General features: G+C 41.7%; 1 protein-coding gene and 1 pseudogene across 9 annotated transcripts in view; one reads left to right on the top strand and one right to left on the bottom strand.

Annotated features, from left to right (window-relative positions):
- The window catches only part of TRRAP (transformation/transcription domain associated protein), a 242,696-nt gene that overhangs the window by 189,187 nt on the left and 28,509 nt on the right, over positions 1 to 25,000 (top strand). For all 9 annotated transcript variants that reach the window (XR_015051923.1, XM_085858090.1, XM_085858089.1 and 6 more), the window contains 6 exons: positions 3,310 to 3,574; positions 3,705 to 3,886; positions 4,134 to 4,395; positions 11,033 to 11,258; positions 11,401 to 11,618; positions 12,274 to 12,458. Coding sequence is in view for 8 of the 9 variants with exons in the window: in XM_085858090.1 (XP_085714216.1) it covers positions 3,310 to 3,574; positions 3,705 to 3,886; positions 4,134 to 4,395; positions 11,033 to 11,258; positions 11,401 to 11,618; positions 12,274 to 12,458 (1,338 nt within the window). In the remaining variant the exon portion in view is untranslated. The remainder of the gene's footprint in view (positions 1 to 3,309; positions 3,575 to 3,704; positions 3,887 to 4,133; positions 4,396 to 11,032; positions 11,259 to 11,400; positions 11,619 to 12,273; positions 12,459 to 25,000) is intronic.
- Positions 17,409 to 25,000, bottom strand: part of LOC147012034 (uncharacterized) — a 30,949-nt pseudogene continuing 23,357 nt past the window's right edge.

Below are 25,000 nucleotides of genomic sequence, written 5' to 3'. Positions count from 1 at the left end.
TTTCACCTTTCAGGAGATTAGCGCGTGCGGACAAGGAAACAAACAGACAAACAAAAACTTAAAATCATATGTTAGATATATTGTATATGGCGTTGGCCCCATGTCATTCGGCTGAACTTGAAAAATTAACGTTACAAAATGAGGTGATGACATCATAATTCACAAACCCGAAGTGGGAAGTACAATTCTTTTACATCGGGACACTCCCGGGTACATGTTCTGTCAGCATGTGAAGATTGGTAAGGATCAGTCCAGTACTTTTCACGTGCATAGGTCACAGAGAAACACACAATCAGGTGATGACTTTATAATTCGGAAACCGTAAGTCGGAAGTAAATTCTTTTACATCGGGTCACTCCCGGGTAGATGTTCTGTCAGCATGTGAAGTTTGGTGAGGATCAGTCCACTACTTTTCGCATGCATAGGTCACAGAGAAACACACAGACACACAGACACACTTTCAAATATATATATATATATATATATATATATATATATATATATATATATATATATATATATATATATATATATATATATATATATATATATATATATATATATATATGAGGTGAATGCACCCGGCGCTGCCCAGGTTCTTTTTGAATGAATTTAATCTTCTATACATGTCTGATGCGAACATAGTATCAGTTCCCTATTGGGCCATGGCAGTCATAGGCTAAGGGGGTTGGTGAGGGGGCCCCCTCGCCCCCCCCAGCCGAGGGGCCTTGCCACCTCGCCTATAGCCTTCCCGGGGCCCATCCCGACATTTTTTTTCAGTGGTTAGCTCCTATCTTTCACCTTTCAGATTAGCGTGTGCAGACAAACAAATGAAGAATCGTGCTTAGCATGACACTTGGCGAATTAGTTGACCTTTCCGTGTAGTGGTCCAAGCTGTAATATCATGGAATGTGTGGTGTTTATTTGTTCGTACATTAATAAAATGACGCGACGTCACAAATAACAATTATCAGGCGCGCGTTGTCATGGTAACGGCAGCAGATTGAAAATTTTCACAACTCATTTAAAGCCACCATGTGACATTCAACAACTTATCATTGGTGCTTGTTGCCTTCATTCTGATCATAGAAAATATGTGAAAATACCTCGGAACATTGCTTTTCAACCAGCTTTACGATCCCGTTATCAGGTTTGAAATATGTTGTAAAACAAAAATATGTATTTTGTATGTGTGTTTTTAATGTTTTGGGTGACCCTGACCTTGACCTTGGGTCAATTTCGATCAAACTTTGTACACATGTTAATATTACATGCATAAATAGACAGTATAATTTTCAATTTAATAACTGCAAAACTCTTTGAGAAATAGCCATGTGTAAGTCACAAAATTCCCCATTGGTTTATAATGGGCGATGATATAAAGTGATGCAGAATCCAGATCCTGATATTGAACATCACCAAAAGTCGCATATCCTTTTGCACTGTGGATTTCTATCAGCTGTTAAAATTTCATCCAAATCGGTTAAGAATTGTGACCTGTAGAACGAATAGAATTTTTTTTAAATCATGCCAATAGCTAAAAACTTTGACGTCATACGCTTGTGAAAAGTGTGCATAATTTGTACTAACATGCATTTTAAAACATTTAGATATTCCATTGAAGTTCGTTTTGGCGTCAACAGGAAGTCGCTACGACTTCCGGTCACTGAGTTATGTCCAAAAATGTGTTTTCACATTGTGACGTCACGTCGTGACGTTTAGTCCGATTAAGACGGGGTTTGGACGCGGACCGTCTCAGGTGGATTGCCTATCAGGTGTAAAAATTTAAGAACGACTGGTCCAGCCGTTTGGGCTGTTGACGACCGGACAAACAAACCAATAAACAAACGGAACAGACCAACATACTTGACAAAATCGAAGATTTCGCCAAGTAACAAACATACAAACAAACACTTAAAATCATATTGTTAGATATATTGTTAGATATATTAATATATAATGTTAGATATATAAAAAAATGTTAGATATATTGTATATGGCGTTGGGCCCATGTCAATCGGCTGAACTTGAAAAATTAACGTTACAAAATCAGGTGATGACGTCATAATTCGGAAGTGGGAAGTACAATTCTTTTACATCGGGACACTCCCGGGTACATGTTCTGTCAGCATGTGAAGTTTGGTGAGGATCAGTCCAGTACTTTTCGCGTGCATAGGTCACAGAGAAACACACAGACACACTTTCAACTTTATATATATATATATATATATATATATAAAGTTATTATTATCCAAATGTTATTCAGACTATCCATGTATATATATATATATATATATATATATATATATATATATATTATATATATATATATATTATATATATATATATATTATATATATATATATATTATATATATATATATATATTTTATATATATATTATATATATATATATATATATATATTATATATATATATATATATATATATATATATATATATATATATATATATATATATATATATACATGGATAGTCGAGATGGGGCAATCAAACTTCATGGCTGCCATCTTGGATTTATGCAAATAAACGGACTTTGCCTGCATCGATTTTTGTCGACTTTTGATATGTTTTTCTGGAGACCTTTATGACAGCAAATCCAAAGATTAACCTTTTGTTGCAACTTGTGATGAGTTTAGCTGTAATTCACCATAGATTGATTGATTGGACTAATACATGTGGCAAGCCACTTTAGAATGGCTGGGCCAATTTAGCTTGTTGTTTAGCTTCAGCAAAGATTGTATTCCACTTAAAATTTGCTTTCTCTCCCAACCCATAGGGTGAGTAAAAAGCTACGATCCTAATAATTTGTGTGCCTTGAAAGGTTCTGATTCATTTAAAATTGATATGCCTGGTGTTGGCTTAATGGTTAGGGTGGCGGGCTTGGGATTCCTGGGGTCCTGAGTTCAAACCCCACTCAGCTGTTGAATTAATACCAGGTGGGGTTAACTCGGCCTGTCATCCTTCCAAGGTCGGCAAAATGAGTGCCAGCTTGCTAGTATACTGTGTCGGAGTGGCGACCCGTCCAGGATTGTTGTGCCCAATAGCCAAGGAGACTGCTGAGGCAGCACCAACGCTCTGCACAGTGTATGGTTCCAATGGATGGATGGATTTATAATTGATCGTCACATTAGTGCACCTACCAAAAACAATTAATTTTGATCCCTGTTATGGGTATTAAACTCTCCACAATGATGGTTATTTGTGGTCTTCATACTTGATCATCAATGTTTACTGCAATTTATTGGTCCTCGATTCTGTCCAAGCATACTTTGTTGTGTATGGGCAGGTTGGTAGAGTTTATCCACAAGCAGTATACTTCCCAATCCGCACGCTGTACCTCACGCTCAAGATAGAGCAGCGCGAACGCTATAAGACCGGTGAGGCATCTGCCAATGCTGCAGATCCACGGCGTCCAATTGCCACGACCGTATCTGGAACCAAGCCAGTGGTCACACCATCAGTTGGTGCAATAGCTGGTGCTGCGCTCAGTGCAGTGGGTTCCCCAGGAAGTGGTGGAATCACACAGGCAGAGCAAACTGGAGGAACAGCTGGTGAGTTAAAATAACATGCTTAATTGTATGTTTTTCTTTTCATCCCTTTTTTCCCATTCCTTCACATTTTTTTTTCTCAATTTTGTTTCTCTCTCCCTTTCCTTTCCCTCCCAACCATGTTCCTTCCCAGAGAGTGCCCAGGTGCCGACAGCACAGAGCGGCACAGATCCTGGACCAATCCGCGCCACAGCTCCCATGTGGCGCTGTTCTCGCATCATGCACATGCAGCGCGAGTTGCATCCCACGCTGCTATCCTCACTTGAGGGTATTGTGGACCAGATGGTTTGGTTCCGTGAGAACTGGCATGAAGAGGTGAGGAAGTGATGCTTAGCTGAGCTGTCCAACTCTGGCCTTGTACATGTACATCTATTCTTCAGGACATTGTTCTTGCAGCGCATTGTTTCATTGCGATTTTGGTGTTTAGACTTTTTAAAACTGAAATATTTTGTTAATGGCTGGATTGACCGGCTAGTATGTCCACCTGGAATACACATCCATGTTTTCATTTCTGGCTGGTGAGTTTGATTCAAAATAATTTATCACGTCTGGGGTTTTTCAGGTCTTGCGCCAACTGCAGCAGGGTCTGGCCAAATGTTATTCAGTGGCATTTGAAACACGAAATTCAGTGGCAGAAGCGCGGATCACTCCACACACACTCAACTTTGTGAAGAAACTCGTTAGCACCTTTGGTGTGGGCCTCGAGAACGTGTCCAATGTAACGACTATATTTTCCAGCGCCGCATCTGAGTCACTGGCAAGACGTGCACAGGCTACAGCACAGGACCCAGTGTTCCAGAAGCTCAAGGGACAGTTCACAACAGGTTGGCATCAAATGGTTATTATTCTCGGTGGGTATAAAGAATAAGTAGTCTAACAGAATTGTGGACTTTCATAGATAAGGTGATTGGTCCTTCCAAATCGTCTCATTCAATAGTTAGCAAACGAAGGCATGAAATGAGACTTCTCATCTGACAAAAAGCCATTTTTTTAGTGGGATCATAGGACATCTGTATTCTTGCTTCAGAGGGACCATTAATGCAGACCGACTTATACCCAGGTCTGATAAAGGCCTCCACAAATTCCAAAACAGTGATTATAGTACTCGGTTCAGTCAATACTACGATGTCCCAAGGATCACCAAATGAAGCTGAAACTGTTGGTGAGACACATACACAAGGGACAAAGTGGGAAAACGCTTCTTATAATGAAAAGGGGTTTATTTACAAAATATTCGGGGAAAAGGGAGGACAGGACAATAAATATATAATGGTACACATCTGGTTTTCGACAGACACAGCTAGGAATGATGGGGCATGCAATCTTATGTACAAAAGAGATGGCCTAACTCCATCTATTGGCATTAAATACCAGACTCACCCAAGGAACAAAGGGGCAAGCAAAAACTTGACCAGGCACGAGCTGGTGGTGGCTGCAGGATGCTGGTGCAGTGGGCTGGTGCAAAAGGATGGCAATGGTGGGAGATGGTGATAGCGGTGGGATAAGGCGTCCACATCTCTCGACAAAATCGTCCTTCCTGTTAGGTCAATGAATTGGGTGGGGAGGGGGGGATATATATATGTGCATATATAACATGTATGTATCGGTGTATATATGTAAATGTGTATAGATGTATATTTTTATGAATGTGTGTATGTGTATATGTATATGTGTATACATATATACATATATATATATATATATACATATATATATATATATATATACATATATACATATATATACATACATATATATGTATATATATATATATGTATATATATATATATGTATATATGTATATATATATATATGTATATATATATGTATATATGTATATATATATGTATATATGTATATATATATATATGTATATATGTATGTATATATATATGTATATATATATATATGTATATATATATATATATATATATATATATATATATATATATATATATATATATATATATATATATATATATATATACATACAGGGGCTGCAAAAGTAGCTATACAGTAAGGATTATACCAGTATTACCAGTATCATAATAGTGGTGATAGGATTCATTTAATACTAGAATTCATTCATTAATACTCGATTAATATGTTTATTATTGATATGTTTGTTATTGGTATGTTATTATTGATATGCTTGTATAATCAATAAAATAGGTTTTGTGCGCACGTTTTGGTTTTCATTGCTGTATACCTACTTTTGCAGCCCCCTGTATATCTATATATATATATATATATATATATATATATATATATATATATATATATATATATATATATATATATATATATATATATATATATATTTATATATATATATATATATATATCTATATATATATATATATATATATATATATATATATATATATATATATATATATATATATATATATATATATATATATATATATATATATATATATATATATATATATATATATATATATATATATATACACATACAGGCATACCTCTTAGAACGCTGTTTTGCATTTCGCTCGATAAAATGGGGGGGGGGGAAATAAAAAACACAATCCATGATTTGTCCCACAAATACTGTACGTATAAAGGAAACGCACCCCACTGCATACGTGGAGCCAATCTCGTGTAGCCAATGACTCACCCCCATTTGCGTTTAACTGTTTTGAGCTTTTATATCAAGACATGAAGGACGCGTCATCTCCTCACGGGGGTCCCAAGCCACTGGCGCCATACCTCATTCGTACAGACCCAGAATCATGTCTGGAAAACGGCCTTCGAGTGATCGTGCTGAGGATAGTACCTGTACATCCAAGTTGAGGAGAAAACGCATCAGCATGGCTGTGAAAATGCAGGTGCTAAAGAGGCTGGGAGCGGGTGAGCGTCAATCAGATATTGGTCAGTCATTTGGCTTGGTCACCTCTACTCTTCGGACCATCATGAAGAATGCCGACAAAATTTAAATAACCGCCCAATGAACCACATCCATAAACTGCAACGAGGGTCACGCGCACCAGGAGCAGTCTGTTAGAGAACATGGAGAGCCAGTTATCTATATGGGTTGAAGACCAAAACCAGCACCACATGCCGCTAAGCCAACGAATCATCATGGAGAAGGCCCGAAGCCTCTTCGCCGCCATTCAGCAACAAGAAGGCGATGGATCGTCCACGGAAACCTTCACGGCCAGCCGAGGTTGGTTTGAAAAATTTAAACACCAAAGCAATATTCACAGCATCCGCATCACTGGTGAAGCTGCGAGCAGTAACATGCAGGCAGCACAGGAATTCCCCGACATGCTGAAGCAAATTATTCACCAAGGTAATTACCCCCCACAGCTTGTTTTTAACGTGGATGAGACAGCTTTGTTCTGGAAGCGCATGCCGTCTCGAACATTCATTTCCCGGGAAGAGAAGCATGCATCTGGGTTTAAGTGTGCCAAGGACCGCCTGACACTTCTGCTGGGCGGCAATGCGTCAGGCGATTTCAAGCTTAAAGCAATGCTCGTGTATCATTCTGAAAACCCACGAGCATTAAAGGGATTATCCAAGGACCATCGACCTGTCATCTGGAGGGCGAACAAGAAGGCCTGGGTGACGGGCGATCTTTTTCAACAGTGGTACACTTCATCATTTTGCCCTGCTGTGAAGTGTTACTGCGATGTAAAAAAAACTTGAAGCAAAAGCGTTGTTGCTAATTGACAATGCTCCAGGCCACCCACAGCACCTCAACAGCCTCCAGACTCCCTTGCCTGTTGAAATCGTGTTCTTGCCTCCCACCACACCTTATTTTCTTCAGCCAATGGACCAGGGGGTAATCGCCAACTTCAAGGCGTATTACCTCCGCCACACTTTCAGGCTGCTGTTCCACGCAATTGATGGCCCAAGTCAGGAGTCTATCAGCTCGTTCTGGAAAAATTTCAGCATTAAGAAAGTTGTTGAAAATATAGGTGAAGCTTGGGAAGATGTCACCAACAACTCCATTAAGTTTGCGTGGCGAAAGGTGTGGCCAGATGTCTGTCACGACTTCACGGGATTTGAGGTGCAGGAGTCTATCACCAGGGACATTGTCCAATTGGCCAACCAAGCGGGCTGACTGCAGTGGACATCAACGATGTGGAGGAGCTACTGGCCTCACATGGGAGCAGTTTAACGAATGAGGAGTTGCAGGAAGTGGACGAGCACCGCAAGAGGCAAGAGGCCGAGAACACTGCAACAGAGGAGGCTGAACCAGAGAAATTCCTCAGCACCAAAAACTTGACTGATGTCTTCCTGAAGTTGTCTGAAGTGCTTGAGATCATCTCCAACAATGATCCAGACATGGAGCGCAGCAACGGAGTGAAGTGTGCTGCTCTGAACGCTTTTGCCTGCTATGACGAGATGCTCCGAGAGAAGAAAAGTAACCCGAGACAGACAACCCTGGATGTTTTCTTCACGAAGGAAGCAGCAGCTTCGCAGGAGGATGAGCCAGAGCCTGGCTCATCTTTCCAGCAGTAGCTCCCAACCTCGTCTCCCACCGCTGCCTTGTTGGAGGAGTTGGAGCGAAGGCAGCGGTTGTAAATACAGTATGAAAATACAGTATACAAAACTTATTCAGTTTTGCTTTCGTGCGGCTCTGTCCTTCCTGTCCTCCCATCCACCCAACCTCATGCCTCCATACATCTCCATTCTCTCCAGGTCACCCTCTACTTTGTCCCTCACCCTTGCTGTTGTGGTTTCCCCTCCTCTCCTCTTACTGTTATTCCAATTTTGTTGCGTCCTGTTTTGTTCAACGCTATTGCACTTCCACAAGCCTCGACCTTGTATTAAAAAAAAAAAAAAAAAAGCTCCGACAAAATTCACTGGTGAGTGTTCCTTACGGTAAAATTTGTTTCTTGTGTTATTATGTTGCATTCTTATAATTGTTATTTATTCGAAAATAGTCTCTTTTTACTTATATTATGAAACTCCACAATAACATCTGCAGTGCAATGACCAATGCCTGACGAAGTAGATTATAGCGCTCAGGTGTCAGATGTAATGCTCTCGGGTACATTTCTCTCTATAGGCACCATTTTATAATTACCTCTTATAACACTGTTTTCGCATAACACTCACTCCTCTGGAACACATCCTGAGCGTTATAAGAGGTATGCCTATATATATATATATATATATATATATATATATATATATATATATATATATATATATATATATATATATATATATATATAGTTATTTCTTGTTGCGAATCTGGAAGCTGACTGCACTCAACATTCAGGTCCTATAGCTCAGTTATTTCAATAAGTGAATGTGGATAGATAGCTCCCTTTCCCTAGTCAAATGGGTGAATAAATGTACTTGCGCTGTGAGTTACTTTGATAGTCAGGGTTTTCTTTCATTTTTACACCCCTCATAACTACGACAATGCCAGTTGTCGTAGTTATGAGGGGTGTCATAGCCAGCATCACCTTCACCTCGCTCTGGCCGATGCCATTGTCTGCATGCATGTCAGCACGTACGTGGGCGGAGCCACGCAGAATACAGTTCCTCTGGCTGTTTGGTGGGCGGAGTTCAAGGAGGAGCCTCACAACGGTGGGGAAGGCGGTCCGCGTGACGTCACCATGCCCCCAGGCCAATCGACGGACTTTCCGCTCGTTTTGGCCAGTGACAGGGCGACGAGCGATTGTGTGCGCCAAAACCATCCAGTGAGGGAGAGCGGGGAGGCCCCCACCCCCTGAGACGGTGAATAAGGGTGCGGCGCTAAGAGCTTGAAGGAGAGAGCTTGAGAGATCCTGGAAAGAAGAGCTCGAGATTCAGAGATCCTGCCGCCAACAGAACCGCAAGGGGTGCGCGCAGTCTCTCGGAAGGATACAGAGGAGAGGTTTGGTTGCCAGGACGAGCGCCGAGCGGAGCTGAGGAAGCTGATCGCGGCTCGCCGGTGTCTGGATTTGGCTCGCCTCTCGCTGGTGCCCGGTTTGAATCAGCTCGAAGACCACACGAGGTGGACAGGTCCGAGGCAGGCTCTGGTCTTCAGCTCGCTTTTCCATCCGAGCTGGAGGCCTCAAAGGCTGCGGCCACCGTTTATTTTGGTTGTGTGTGTGTGTTTGTGGCGCCAGTCTCGTAAGTAATAAATTGTTAAGTGCCTTGCTGTACATACGTGCATCTCTATATTCGGATAACTCTCCTCTTGCCTGCCCCCCTGCCCCATTATATATAAACCCATGTGTTAAATGTATCGGTTTGTTTTTGTGTTTCTTTTATTGGTTTAACACAGTGCTTGTTGGAGAATTAGCCAGGCTGTTGCCACTGTAAAGGGAAATTTGGACCGACGGAAGCTCGGTGACCGTCCGCTCGGGCCCACACGGCTCGAGCGCGCTAGCAGCTCGTTCCGTACGAGCACCGTCGAGGGTGAATTTCCCTGGTAGTTTGGACGACGTGGGTATTTAGGTAAATTGAAATTGGCAATCGACCCTACCTCACGTGGTTGACCTATTGGCGAACTTCGGTCCGATAAGGGACCCATCGGCTCCGGAGTTATCCGGGGTGACGACCTATAAATTCCGGGTGTTCGGTGGAGCCGACTTTACTGCTCCATCTCGCGGTCGTGCTCGTCGCCGATACCCGGCCCCGCAACAATATATATATATATATATATATATATATATATATATATATATATATATATATATATATATATATATATATATATATATATATATATATCCATCCACACACGTATTTGACTCTAATCAGGTTTACACACAGTTGATTCATTGATCCAGTAATGGCAGCTCACAGATGCTGCACTTTCACTTCTTGCCAATGTATCTAACAACTTTCTTCGCACAATGTCAACACTTTTCTCTGCCTTTTGGCATGATTAATTTTGTCCATCGTTTTACGTTTGGTGCCATTATAAACTGTTGTGTGTCTCATAGATCTTGTAGTTCTAGTGTTACAGGATCTCTGTTTGTCATTTCCTGGTCGATGACTATTCATTATTAAATTCAGCCTTGTGCCCGTATTCTCGTCTGATAACTGCAATTAACGGTGCGTGAGAAACAACAAAAGGCTCATAATGGGAGGTGATCATACACACGGACCCAAACAATGACTCATCTCTGCTTAAAAACCGCAATTGGTCAAAATGAAAAACCGTGATAAGTAAATCGGAACGCAATCGGTTGCCCCCGATTGGTTGAAACCTGTGATATTATAATCCATGATATTTGAAGGTTTACATTACTTACTCCCTTGTAATTAATGTAAGGGTCTGCTGATGTCTCCTTTTGTTGTTCTACATGAAAACAAAAAAATTGACCTTGGGAGGAAAGGGGAAGGCTATGTATTGGGGCATATTGTTGGGGAGTCCCACCCTGCACATCAAAAAATCCACAATCTTATAGAAGTAAAAAGTTTCACCATTGACGGCCTGAGTTGAACCTTTGCTGACGTCTGCTGTTAATATTCCTTTCTCATCAGACTTTGACTTCAGCGTTCCTGGCTCCACCAAACTCCATAATCTCATCTCCAAGTTGAAAAAGTGGATCAAGATTCTGGAAGCAAAGACTCGGCTGCTACCAAAGTTTTTCCTCATTGAGGAAAAGTGCCGCTTCCTAAGCAACTTCTCTGCACAGACAGCGGAGGTGGAGGTTCCTGGGGAGTGCCTGCTGCCTAAACCCACTCATTATTACATCAAGATTGCCCGGTACTCTTGGAAGATTTGACTGAGTGGGGATGAATTTACTGTTTATTGGTTGCCTATTAATTCTAAACTTTCTATGGCATTTTCCATGGCATTTGAGAAGAAATTAATTGAACTTCATCTTTTAAAACTTTGTCCTTTCCAGCTTCATGCCACGGGTGGAGATTGTGCAAAAGCAGGCAACAGCAGCTCGACGCTTGTACATCCGCGGTCACAATGGGCGTCTTTACCCCTACCTAGTTATGAATGACGCGTGTCTCACGGAATCGCGGCGTGAGGAACGTGTCCTGCAGCTTCTGCGTCTCCTCAATCCATGCCTAGAGAAACGCAAGGAAACTGCCAAGAGGCACCTGCTTTTCACAGGCATGTGACTAATGACGGGGGTCTTGAGTTAACACTGTTCCAGATCATGAAGGCCATAGCTGTCATGTGTACTGATATTGTAGATTTGTTTTGTGCTTTGGATGTCGTGAAGTTTCCTCATGTGTGTTGGTGGTTGTAGTGATGCAGGAACCAACTTAGGTGGTATTTCACAGTTTGACTTGCAATATGCTAATGCTTGTGGCTGTATCTGTGGTCGCAGTAAAGATAAAAGATAAATGTAATGATTAACTGTCTTGTGTGTATGAAATGCAGTTATGTGCATGGGGTGGTGGTTGTAGTTGTGGAAGGTGTGTGTGTGTGTGTGTGTGTGTGTGTGAGTGTGTGTGTGTGAGTGAGTGTGTGTGTGTGTGTGTGTGTGTGTGTGTGTGTGTGTGTGTGTGTGTGTGTGTGTGTGTGTGTGTGTGTGTGTGTGTGTGTGTGTGTGTGTGTGTCAGGCAGTATTTTACCTGTGGCAATGGTTGCAGCTGTGTAGGCAAATATAATGTTGTGCTGTTGATTTTGGTGGTGGTTGTATTGGTTTTGATTGTAGTTGAGGTGAATATGACTTGTGGATGCACATTTCTGTGTATTTTGGGGGTTGTAGTTGTAGTTGCAATCAAGTTAAATGTAATTGTATGCTGTGTGTGCACGACAGTTCCGCGCGTTGTGGCAGTCTCGCCCCAGATGCGCCTTGTCGAAGACAACCCGTCATCCCTATCTTTGCTGGAGATCTACAAGCAACGCTGTGCACGAAAGGGTCTACAACATGACAACCCAATCTCGCGCTTCTACGATCGCCTAGCGACAGTGCAGGCGCGTGGGACGCAGGTCAGCCATCAGGTTGGTCTTGTTTACCTTTCATTCTTCTGTTTTATTTCCTCCATTTTCACAAATTAGGTATTTGTTCAAATTTAAATCGTCACTCATCACATCATATGAGCTGTGGAAGCAGCAATGACCACACTGCTTGAAGTAATCAAGTAACACTGCACTGAATTTTATTATGTAAGAATAAGTTTGATTTTTAGCCGCGTCGCGTTGCGAACGCTGGCTCTAAGAGAGCTCCGTGTTGTTGTTGTTGTTGTTGTTCTTCTTCTTCTTCTTATTCTTATTCTTATTCTTCTTATTCTTCTTATTCTTGTTCTTATTCTTATTCTTCTTCCAAAACCTTTATGACACGGCTCTTGGACACATTTGTCCTTGTTGAATAAAAGACCCCAAATTGATGATATGCACAACAAGAGTCTTTTGCCATTCGAGCAGTCTATGAATGAAATATTTTTGCAGATTGTGTTACCAAAGGATTGTAGATAAATTTGTTTAAATGTGTGACGAGAAAAATAATGGAGGGTTTGGTAAGCTGTTTCACGGGCCTTCTTTTAATTCCATTCAAAGTTGGAAGGTTTCTAGATTGTGAAAATAAATATTGAGAAAAGGAATAAGAAATAAAAACGTGTGAGTGTAGAGAGCCCAAGTGAAAGAGGGTTGGGAGTATAATATATATATATATATATATATATATATATATATATATATATATATATATATATATATATATATACACACATCGTCGACCGAGAATTAACAGGGTCCAACTGCACTTTTTTAAAGTTTGAGAAAAATGAAATCAAAAATTCATAGTGGAATTGCCGCTATCTCATAACATTTTATTTTCATATCGTGTGCTACATAACAGGTACATATAAAGGTTACATAAAATAATCTTACTTGGTTTCCTCTGTTGCCCTTCTACATGGACTTCTTCTAAATTTGAATGAAATGTCAGATAGACCCTGTTAATTCTCGGTCGACGATATATATATATATATATATATATATATATATATATATATATATATATATATATATATATATATATATATATATATATATATATATATATATATATATATATATATATATATATATATATATATATATATATATATATATATATATATATATATATATATATATATATATATATATATAGAGAGAGAGAGAGACCGGGGCAATATGGGGTTGGGAGTATCAAGATTTTTATCCACAATTATTTAAGAACCATGAATATTACAGTGTACATGGCCAATTGGCCATGACATGGTTAACGTGCACACTGGGGCTTAGACCCCAATATTGCCGAACGGTGAAAGGCTGAATCGACTGTGGGGTTGGGGAAGCTAACATCACCTAATTCTCACACCCGTTTCCGATGGCCGTCACTATTGTGGGCACAACCTGGGCAACAGTAGTGTCAAAATATCAGGTCTTCCTGTCAAATTATGAACAAAGATGACAACCTCACGCTACTTTCAATAATTAAATGATAAAGATTATGGCTATGAAAATACAGAAAACACACATGTGCTGAATAATTTACTCATACAATCCGATATGCCTCAAGAGAGGTCGAACACAAAAACACACACTTAATGGTTTGATATAAGAAAGCAACTATCCTTAACGAATGGCCACAGATCCTTACAAGATAAATGGCTTGGTTTGGAATGGCGGGATGCAAGGGAACAAATCAAAATTTCTGTTGACAAAATAATGGCAGGATAACCAAGTTATCGGAAAATACCATTGGGTGATCGTTACCAGCGGTCACACGGTCAAGTGCGACGGATTTTCTGGGGCACCAAGCCCGTCGCCAAACTATATGCCCTGCAGCTCTCTGGCTCACTCCCTGACCACTGCTCCTTGCCCCACACTCACTGCTCCTTGACCCATACTGTGAATCTAATGCTTGTCTTCGGCTGGACATCTCCGGCAGCGCGGTACATGATTCCAGCTCCTGGGGAGAGAGGCTTTGCCATCTTCATTTATGTTACCAACATTAGTCGCTCTCTCTCTCTCTCCTCCACCCTGTTTACTGGACTCCTCGCACCCTTGCCCTTTATAAGGAAAATGGTATTCCTCTGCGGAGTGCAAGTAATACGGCTCGTGTTTATCCCCGCTTCCTCCTGGTCAGTGCCAATAAGCTGGCCATCCAGAAGCCTGGTCATAGAAGGAACATTGGATCCATCAGACAAACTGTCATTCCTCTGTTAACATTTAGACCATGTGCATACCATTCACAAATATGTATGCAGATGTGGTATTTCCAACAACAACCAGACCACATGATCGATGATGTCATAAATTTAATTTTTCACTCACATCGGGTCGTAGATTAGACAAATGAAGTTCCAGATTTTTCAGAAAAGGATTTTGAATCAACCAATTATGGCTGCAATACCACTTCACTGATGACGGCATTGTTATCACCCCATATACCACATGGGGAGTTGATGACGTATGGCAAGTTTCAAAAAAAAATTCTTGAGCAGTTTCAGAGAAGATATCCAATGTTTTTTCCTTTAATTCAATGTGGCTACCATACTATGTGACTTATGACATCAGAGTTATCAATAAAATATTCTTCATGGGGAGTCCCTCCTATGTTTAGTTTCACATCGATCGGACAAGCAGTTGCAGAGAAAACCATTTTAAAGTGAAAATAAATAGACATGGACACACACACTGATGCAGACAGACAGACAGATAAGGGCATTACAATAGTCTTGCAACCCCTTTGGGGTGAGAGTAAGAACAACAAATGGAGGGTTCCTACTACTTACCACACACTTGAAATATACTAGGGTGATTCAGAGAGTCCCCCTCCCTTGACATTAAAGAATGGTCTTGTGTTCGTGAAACTCAGCATGTAGTTCATCAACCAATACCATACATATTCCCCAGCTGTGGGTTAGTTTCCTGATGCAATTGTAATATAATTCACACTTTTTCTTCATAAACCAGGATATAACTGGCCATCCAGAAGCCTGGTCATCTGATCACGATTCGGGGGGAGGTAGGAGAGAATGAACATTGGATCCATGGGACAAACTGTCATCCCTCTGTAATGATTTCCTGATCACTTCCAAATTAGCTTTCCACGGAGATGGGATTTGAGCACGTGAAAGAGAAAATGAAGTCTGACGTTATGGTGAATATGGTGTGAATATGGTGGACGTAGCAGCAGTTCATCACCACAATTGTTTTTCATACCTCATTGTGACATGATACATGTGCAATAGAGCCATTATCATGAAGAAGTTGTATCCCTTTCGTGAGCAACCCATGGTGTTTGCATTTGATATGTGCAAGTTGGGCTTATCACTTCGCCATCGCAGACAGGTTGGTATTCTCTCTGTCTTTCACCGCCATCTTTCTGGTTTTGCACTCTGCTCTTTCCATGCTTTGTCCCCCTCAGATTTCTGCAGGGCACACATGATCCACCATCTCAACCGCCTTCTGGTGGAGCTACCTAAATCCAGGATCACTGTTCACCTCTTCTCATTTGTTGCTCTTTTGTTTCTGCATGTGGAACCAATTTCCACATCCTCTTCAATCTCATTGCTCCCTCCAGGTCTTCTAGACAGCTGTTCACCACAATCTCAGATTGTCCCCAATCCAAAACTATGATATTTTCTACCAACAATAACCCCCCCCCCCTCACCGCATCCCCAACCCATCCCAATCCCTCCTCCTTCAACCTTTCCAGTTTTCCATTTTGAGAGTTTACATCTTTATCCATCTTGTCCACCTCGTGCATCCTCTCCTGCCCTCCGTTCCTTCCCACACCCATTGTTTGTCTGCCTCCTTCTGCCTTGACCTTCGGTTCTTCTGTTGGTGTTTTTTTCTCTCTCTCTCTCTCTCTCTCTCTCTCTCTCTCTCTCTCTCTCTCTCTCTCTCTCTCTCTCTCTCTCTCTCTCTCTCTCTCTCTCTCTCTCTCTCTCTCTCTCTCTCTCTCTCTCTCTCTCTCTCTCTCTCTCTCTCTCTCTCTCTCTCTCTCTCTCTCTCTCTCTCTCTCTCTCTCTCTCTCTCTCTCTCTCTCTCTCTCTCTCTCTCTCTCTCTCTCTCTCTCTCTCTCTCTCTCTCTCTCTCTCTCTCTCTCTCTCTCTCTCTCTCTCTCTCTCTCTCTCTCTCTCTCTCTCTCTCTCTCTCTCTCTCTCTCTCTCTCTCTCTCTCTCTCTCTCTCTCTCTCTCTCTCTCTCTCTCTCTCTCTCTCTCTCTCTCTCTCTCTCTCTCTCTCTCTCTCTCTCTCTCTCTCCCCGCTGTTCCTTTGGTCCTGTTGCATCCTGATCCATTCAGTATATTAGTACTCGCTTTTTCACGATCCTCGGCCATGTACACAAAAGTGTTTTTTTGGGTTTTTTTGCAATTCTATGACTAATATTATCTGGTGATGGTTTTGCTGTGTTGGAGGAAGTTGGTAATACCTTGAGAGTTTCAGAGGACTGGAAGTGTCATTTTGCCAAATGAGGGGTGTACTTTAACCTTTGGAGGAGGGAAAGATGAATGTTTCCATTGCATACAATTCTCTTTTGTTTGTGAGTGGAAGTGGTGCACCTGTGTTTTCTCCCGAGGTTTTTTAAAATCGAAATCTCCCCAAACAAGGCATAAAGTCATTCTGGGTAAGGAGCTATCAAGCCAGCCAAATGAAAAAATTAATCATTTACACTGGCATTGCACAGCACAAGATGTTGAAGTTGAGAGCCTTCTGCTGAACTGCGTCTACAGCCGGAGAACCCATTGTGCTCCCACTTTGTTCATATTAATTTGGTAATGAATGTCACACACTGACCCGTGACTAACTCCAAGGATCTGCATGTTGTGTCGATGCCGATGCAATGATCTTCGAGCAGCCGTTTCTTTTTTTTCCCACTTTGCTATTGTTTCCTCATTTTGAACACAGCAACGTGTCCACTTTTGGGTTCCCCAAGAATAGTCGGCATCAATGTTTCACATTGTACGAGATAGTCCCATCACCATAACCTGCAGACGTTTCTTCATAGTTTCTTTCCCTGGAAATGCAGGAATTTGAGCACTTGTTCAATACTTCAGTTTTTCCCATCCTCAATAATTGTCTGTCTTGCTGTAATTAGGGTGGGCATACAACCATACTTTTTTTTGAAAGGAGTGTTTTTTATGGCCAAATTTCACGTTGATCATGAATCCGTTGAACTTTTTGACATAGGATGATGTCTTAGGTTGGTAAAATGCAAAAATTCAAGATGGCCGCCAAATTTACCCACTTTTCAGGTAAAATTTGATAATTATGGCTAACTAGGGCAGGTAATATTAGGGTTGGGCACACATCGACTTTTTCTCTGTTGTCCCATTAAAAGGAGTGTTTTTTTTAAGGCCATTTTTCACGCTGATCAAGAATCCGTTGAAATTTTTGACCAAGGATGATGTCTTATGAAGACATCCTTGGTCAAAAATTTCAACGGATTCGTGATCAGCGTGAAAAATGGCCATAAAAAAGCACTCCTTTTAATGGGACCACAGAGAAAAAGTCGATGTGTGCCCAACCCTACTGTAATTAATTAATGCAAGAAATAAAATCGTACTTTTAATTTTCACATCCTTCAGAAAGATAATGACATACGTAACTAGAACGGCACTCGGTAGAGCGCATACCTCTACTAGACTGAATAGTTTACGTCTTGTATCCCGCTGATAGGTTGGATCTGGATCCGGACCTGAACCAAAATCTAATTGTCTTGATCTCATCACAACCAATTCATCCATCTCGTTTTGTACAACTCATCCATAACTTTTTGAGATATTGTGCTCCATATTGTTGTTGGTGCCATCTCTAAATGGTGAAGAATCACTTCAAAAATTCGAGTAACTGGATCTGGGTGTTCACCAAAATCTGATCAATTCATCCTAGTCACACACCCAACCTGTCCAAATTTCCTCCAAATCCATCCACAACTTTTTGAGATATCTTGCTAACAGACGGATAGACAGCGGTGAAATCATAACTTACGTCCACCTTCTGTGACGGAGGTAACAAGGTGCATTGCCATACCATCATCATTGCTTTATGCATGGTCATGGGGAAAAAAACTATTTGGCTCACCATCATCATGCTTTTCCAGCTGGAATATTTTATAACGATCAAACATATTAATTTCAGGAATCTGACAGTCTTGGCATTAAAATGCAATCATCAATAAAATTTAGGATGTCTGTCTGTCGTTTTTAATTCCTCCATTGAATGATTAATGTGGAGCTCAACGGTTGCTGGTGCCAATATTCGCTGGTTTATTATTACATGTATAACGAGCACGTGTTATATCTAACTAATGATTGGCTTTTGAACTTAGTGACGGCCTGTTTCGACGTGTTTAAAGCAATCATAGTTGGCTTGTTTCTAAGGGTGTGGTGCGACACCACACACAATACCATTCCCCTGTGGGTTATCCCAGCAGCTGTCTCATCACAGTTGTATGGAGAGTTTTGCTTCCCACCATTCATTCCAAATTAATAATAATAAAATTCCTCTCCGTAATTTTCATTTGATGTAGATTTCATGATCGAAATAGTTGGTTTTCTGAAAACATTGCTCTGTTGAAATTTTTTCGTCAACATTTGAAGGGGCTTTTAATTTAATCGAAGCTGTGCACTCTCCTGGAAATGACACATCAGTTAGGCATTACTATCTGATGGTAAATGCCGACATTCTGACTGCTTTCTCCCAGATTGGGAGCGATGGGTTGTTCTCGATCGTTTTGCTATCTCTCTCTCTCTCTCTCTCTCTCTCTCTCTCTCTCTCTCTCTCTCTCTCTCTCTCTCTCTCTCTCTCTCTCTCTCTCTCTCTCTCTCTCTCTCTCTCTCTCTCTCTCTCTCTCTCTCTCTCTCTCTCTCTCTCTCTCTCTCTCTCTCTCTCTCTCTCTCTCTCTCTCTCTCTCTCTCTCTCTCTCTCTCTCTCTCTCTCTCTCTCTCTCTCTCTCTCTCTCTCTCTCTCTCTCTCTCTCTCTCTCTCTCTCTCTCTCTCTCTCTCTCTCTCTCTCTCTCTCTCTCTCTCTCTCTCTCTCTCTCTCTCTCTCTCTCTCTCTCTCTCTCTCTCTCTCTCTCTCTCTCTCTCTCTCTCTCTCTCTCTCTCTCTCTCTCTCTCTCTCTCTCTCTCTCTCTCTCTCTCTCTCTCTCTCTCTCTCTCTCTCTCTCTCTCTCTCTCTCTCTCTCTCTCTCTCTCTCTCTCTCTCTCTCTCTCTCTCTCTCTCTCTCTCTCTCTCTCTCTCTCTCTCTCTCTCTCTCTCTCTCTCTCTCTCTCTCTCTCTCTCTCTCTCTCTCTCTCTCTCTCTCTCTCTCTCTCTCTCTCTCTCTCTCTCTCTCTCTCTCTCTCTCTCTCTCTCTCTCTCTCTCTCTCTCTCTCTCTCTCTCTCTCTCTCTCTCTCTCTCTCTCCCCCCCCCTTTGTTTTTTGCAATGCCATCCACCTAACCTTGGCTTGCTTCAGTTGGGGCCAATCTCCCTTACAGCATCGGTGGTTTAACAAATGCTCCATCAATATTTAATCTTCCTTCTTTTGTGAGAGCCTGTCTGGAGATTTGGTTTGAAAAGCACAACATGGCAATTGTCTGCATAAATGATCGATGCCGTGAATTGTAATTCTGTGTCGCAGCAGTCGATTATCTCGTTCTCTCCATTGTAAGACTTCCTCACATGGCTTGCTTTGAAATTCGACCAGCTCAAATCTTTAATAATGCCATGACTAATTATTCTTCCAACATAAGTTGTGAGGTTGAATGTAATCTTTCTGCTTGGCATTTCTGGATAATTGTGTTTTTCTTATTCTCTTCGGCATCCAGTAGATTTCGTATCCCAGAGCCACGTCGCAATTTCTTTTTGTGTACTTAGGATACAAAAATTTAATTAAAATGTCAAGGCTCATCCATACATACACACATTACGTATATATATATATATATATATATATATATATATATATATATATATATATATATATATATATATATATATATATATATATATATATCTTCTTTCGGCTGCTCTCGTTCGGGGTCGCCACAGCGGATCATCCGTATGATCCGCATAGTGATTTTGCACATGTTTTACACCGGATGCCCTTCCTGACGCAATCCTGGTCGCCTCTTACGACACAGGGATATGGTACACCTATTTTAACCGGGGTATACACCTGCCCAGTATACTGGTACTCATTTCGCCGACCTCGGAAGGATGACAGGCTGAGTCAACCCCCTGGTGTATTAATTCAGTGGCCCAACGGGGCTTGAACTCAGGATCTTTTGGATCCCAAGCCGCTGCGCTAACCACTGCGCCAACACCAAGTGTATATATATATATATATATATATATATATATATATATATATATATATATATATATATATATATATATATATATATATATATATATATATATATATATATATATATATATATATATATATATATATATATATATATATATATATATATATATATATATATATATATATATATATATATATATATATATATATATATATATATATATATATATATATATATATATATATATATATATATATATATATATATGTGTATATACATGTGTGTATATATATATATATATATATATATATATATATATATATATATATATATGTGTATATATATATATATATATATATATATATATATATATATGTGTATATATATATATATATATATATATATATATATATATATATATATATATATATATATATATATATATATATATATATATATTGCGGTTCTGGTAACCGCATCCCTCCAACGCAATGGCATCCATCATACAGTGGTCCCCAGATAGTTATTTCCTCAATATACGTAGTTAGACCCTACCCTTCCTTCTTGTCTAATAGGTCAAACGGACAGTGCGTTGTGTGAATCTCATAGTTCGGCCTGATTATATCTCTGACGTCATTCCAACTCTGCCTTTTCTCTTATTCCTGAGATAAATTCAGCAGGCACTGCCCTCGGACAGCCACCTGTAAAAATTGTGGCCATGCCCTTCGCTGTGAGAATAGGTTCTCGCGAAGGCCAGCAGGCACTGCCCTCGGACAGCCATCTGTAGAAACTGTGGCCACGCCCTTCGCTGTGAGAATAAGTCCTCACGAAGGCCAGCCATGGAGAAACAAATGTCAACGCCGTACAGTACACACGCGGCCAACTCTTTTCAACCCGAATCTCCATCTAATAATTATGTCTATCTTCTTTTACAATCCGAATCTCCATCTAATAATTATATCTATCTTCTTTTTCAATCCGAATCTCCATCTAATACTTATATCTGTACTCTTTTCAACCCAAACCTACATCTAATAATTATATCCAATCTTTTCCATCAATTCCTGACACAGATCAGGGCAGGCACCGCGCACACCACCGCTTTTGATAAATAACCGCATGGTCAATGGCAGTGGACCCACGTGCAGCCCCGGGCTAATTTATTATCGTACACAGAGCAGGGCACGAATGGCACACATTGTGTTCGGGTCTGCGCATGGGTTTACCATATCATCTTACTGTCGGTCTTCGCTGACCACCGCAGCCACGGGTGTTTTCCGCGGATGGTGGATGTATTCTCGGCTCTCCACCCAGCAAGGCTGTTGCCAGGCAGAGGCGTGTTGTGCGGCTCGGGTCGCATGGCTTGCGGACAGGCAGCGCATTGACCGCCGGGGCATGGGCCGGGAGTTCAGTGCAGGGCAATTCATATCACGGTGTTCGGAGCGGTACGATTCTCAGCTTGGAATCATCTTGCCGGATATAAAGTGGAGCCGCTTCCGGCCATCACGGCTGGGCCGTGTGCTGGCCAGGGCCCAACCAGAGTGCCCGATTCGGGTGACGCCACATCGCTTTGGGTCGTCGCCCTGCCCCACACCACAGGGTCTATAAAAGGAAGGGTCGCGGGACTGTTCGTGCGTTCCCTGTCCACTGGTGGTTTTCCGTCACTGTGCATCACTCCTGGTTCCTGTCGGCTCCTCCTGCTCTCTGTCTGGCCTGGGATCGACAATCTCCTCCTGCTCCCATCCACCCACCAACCTGATCCTGTCTGCCACTACACACACTCGCTTTTGACTCCGCCTTTCTCCACCCACTGGCTTCTGACTCCGCCCAAAGTCCTTCCTTCACGCTTGCCGGTCGCGCTCCATTCTCTGAATCGACGCTTAGCTGCACGAAGTGCCACGAAGCAGGAGACCTCTGCTTCAGTGTGCTTTCCCGCTCAGTGTCTGCTCATGGTGTGGATTTAACACGAAGCTTCATAAGCGTGATCCCCTACCCCATTAGTGGCAGAATATAAATTTATGATGTCATGGGTCACATAGTTCAGCAGCCAAGTGCCACGCGCCAGCTGTCATGGAGGTATCGCTGCCTCGCAGAGCATCCCCCCAAAACGTACTGGTGGTGCAGTCGGTCAATCGTGCAAGGTATTAAGAGACCGTAAGCCTCATCTCCTCTCCTTTTTCTCTTCATTAATTCCTCCTCATCGGTGTGTGTGTGTGTGTGTGTGTGTGTGTGTGTGTGTGTGTGTGTGTGTGTGTGTGTGTGTGTGTGTGTGTGTGTGTGTGTGTGTGTCATGGCACCTGTCCTCGATTAAGTTAAGAGTGTAGAACAATTACATCTGGAAAATTCTGCTCTGTGTCTGCTTTACTAAGTTGCTTGTATTATTATCGCACCTCTCACATTTCTTGCCATCTCACACACAACAATAATAACTATTAATTGTGCCACATACCTTTCCTCGCCTGCTTGTAATAAATCCTTTGAAGAAATGTTCCCAGCTCGTTTTTGTCTTTTCTTTTATTGATCCAGCATGGTTCATGTCCTAGCCGAGCCGGGTAATTAGGTCACGTGATTAATTAGGTAACCCGGTTAACCCAGAGACGGAGGATCCTAGGTCACATGGTTGAGTAATTGGCGTTCACGGTTGGTTAGCGACCCGCCACGTCACGCAATTATCCGTGTGTGATGGCCTGCAATTCCGGGAAGTCTGGTAGCAACCCGAGATAGCTTCCCCCCTTGGTGGTCTTCTCACCCAACCTCTGGCTCGCAGATATATATATATATATATATATATATATATATATATATATATATATATATATATATATATATATAGATATATATATATAGATATATATATATATAGATATATATATATATATATATATATATCTTCTTCTTTCGGCTGCTCCCATTAGGGTCGCCACAGCGGATCATCCGTATGATCCGCATTGTGATTTGGCATATGTTTTACGCCGGATGCCCTTCCTGACGCAACCCTGGTCGCCTCTTACGACACAGGGATATGGTACACCTATTTTAACCGAGGTATACACCGGCCCAGTATACTGGTACTCATTTCGCCGACCTCGGAAGGATGACAGGCTGAGTCAACCCCCTGGTGTATTAATTCAGTGGCCCAACGGGGCTTGAACTCAGGACCTTTTGGATCCCAAGCCGCTGCCCTAACCACTGCGCCAACATATACATACATACATACATACATACATACATATATATATATATATATATATATATATATATATATACACATACATACATACATACATACATACATACATACATACATACATACATACATACATACATATATATATATATATATATATATATATATATATATATATATATATATATATATTGTTGCGGATTCGCGCCCGCCGGCGTGCTGACGGCCACGTAACTCGAATCGCGGCACGTCGCCCACCGGACGGACAATCCAGTCGTGACCCTCTCGGACTAACGCCGGGAACCAGTCACGGGTGGACCTTTCGGTCTCACCGCGATCGAGCCAATCAGCCCCCGCGTGGGATAGGGTTGCTCGCCAAATTCGACCTACCTAAGTACCCACGCGGAGGGTAGACCAGGCGATCGCACCTCGCCGCAGGTCGACTTCGGACACGGGCCACTTAAGCGACCCGTTCCGTACTATCAGAATAACCGAGCGGTGTTATCGTCGACCTCGACGGTTCGATTAATTATCGGGCGTATTCAGCCCACTACCAACCCTTTACGTGAAGCAAGATGAGGATTCAATGGGAGAAATGACGAAGCGAAGCGGGAAACAGTTCAACACAAAGCACATTTATTCGCGACGAACGGAAAGCACACATATTCAATTCCACCAAAAGCACACAGAAAAGACACAATGCAATTTACACAAAAAGCAAATATAAAAGAGAAGACACAATGCAGAGCTAATACCGACTACCGAGCACACGGCAACACTTATACAATTTTACTTCACAGACGGCGCCGACAACACATACCCAAAACCAAGGAAAAGAATACCCTCAAGGATGAGGCGGGCCTGAGGTCGAGACCGGGTCGCGCCTACCCGTCTGGTGATGAGACGCGGAGCGGCGATGGCGCCTCAACCCCGCGGGCCGTGTCTGGTAGGGGGTGGGAAAGGGGCCCCCTTGGTCGCACTATCTCAGCGCGGGGGGAACAGGAGGGGGTTGCTGATGCTCGGGGTATAGAGGATCTTTATTATCCCGCGACGAGCGTCT

Source organism: Eptatretus burgeri, chromosome 15, assembly GCF_056783735.1.
Source record: "Eptatretus burgeri isolate ZD-2024b chromosome 15, Ebu_testis_v1, whole genome shotgun sequence".
NCBI classification, from domain to species: domain Eukaryota; kingdom Metazoa; phylum Chordata; class Myxini; order Myxiniformes; family Myxinidae; genus Eptatretus; species Eptatretus burgeri.
This window is presented reverse-complemented; position numbering and strand designations above follow the sequence as displayed.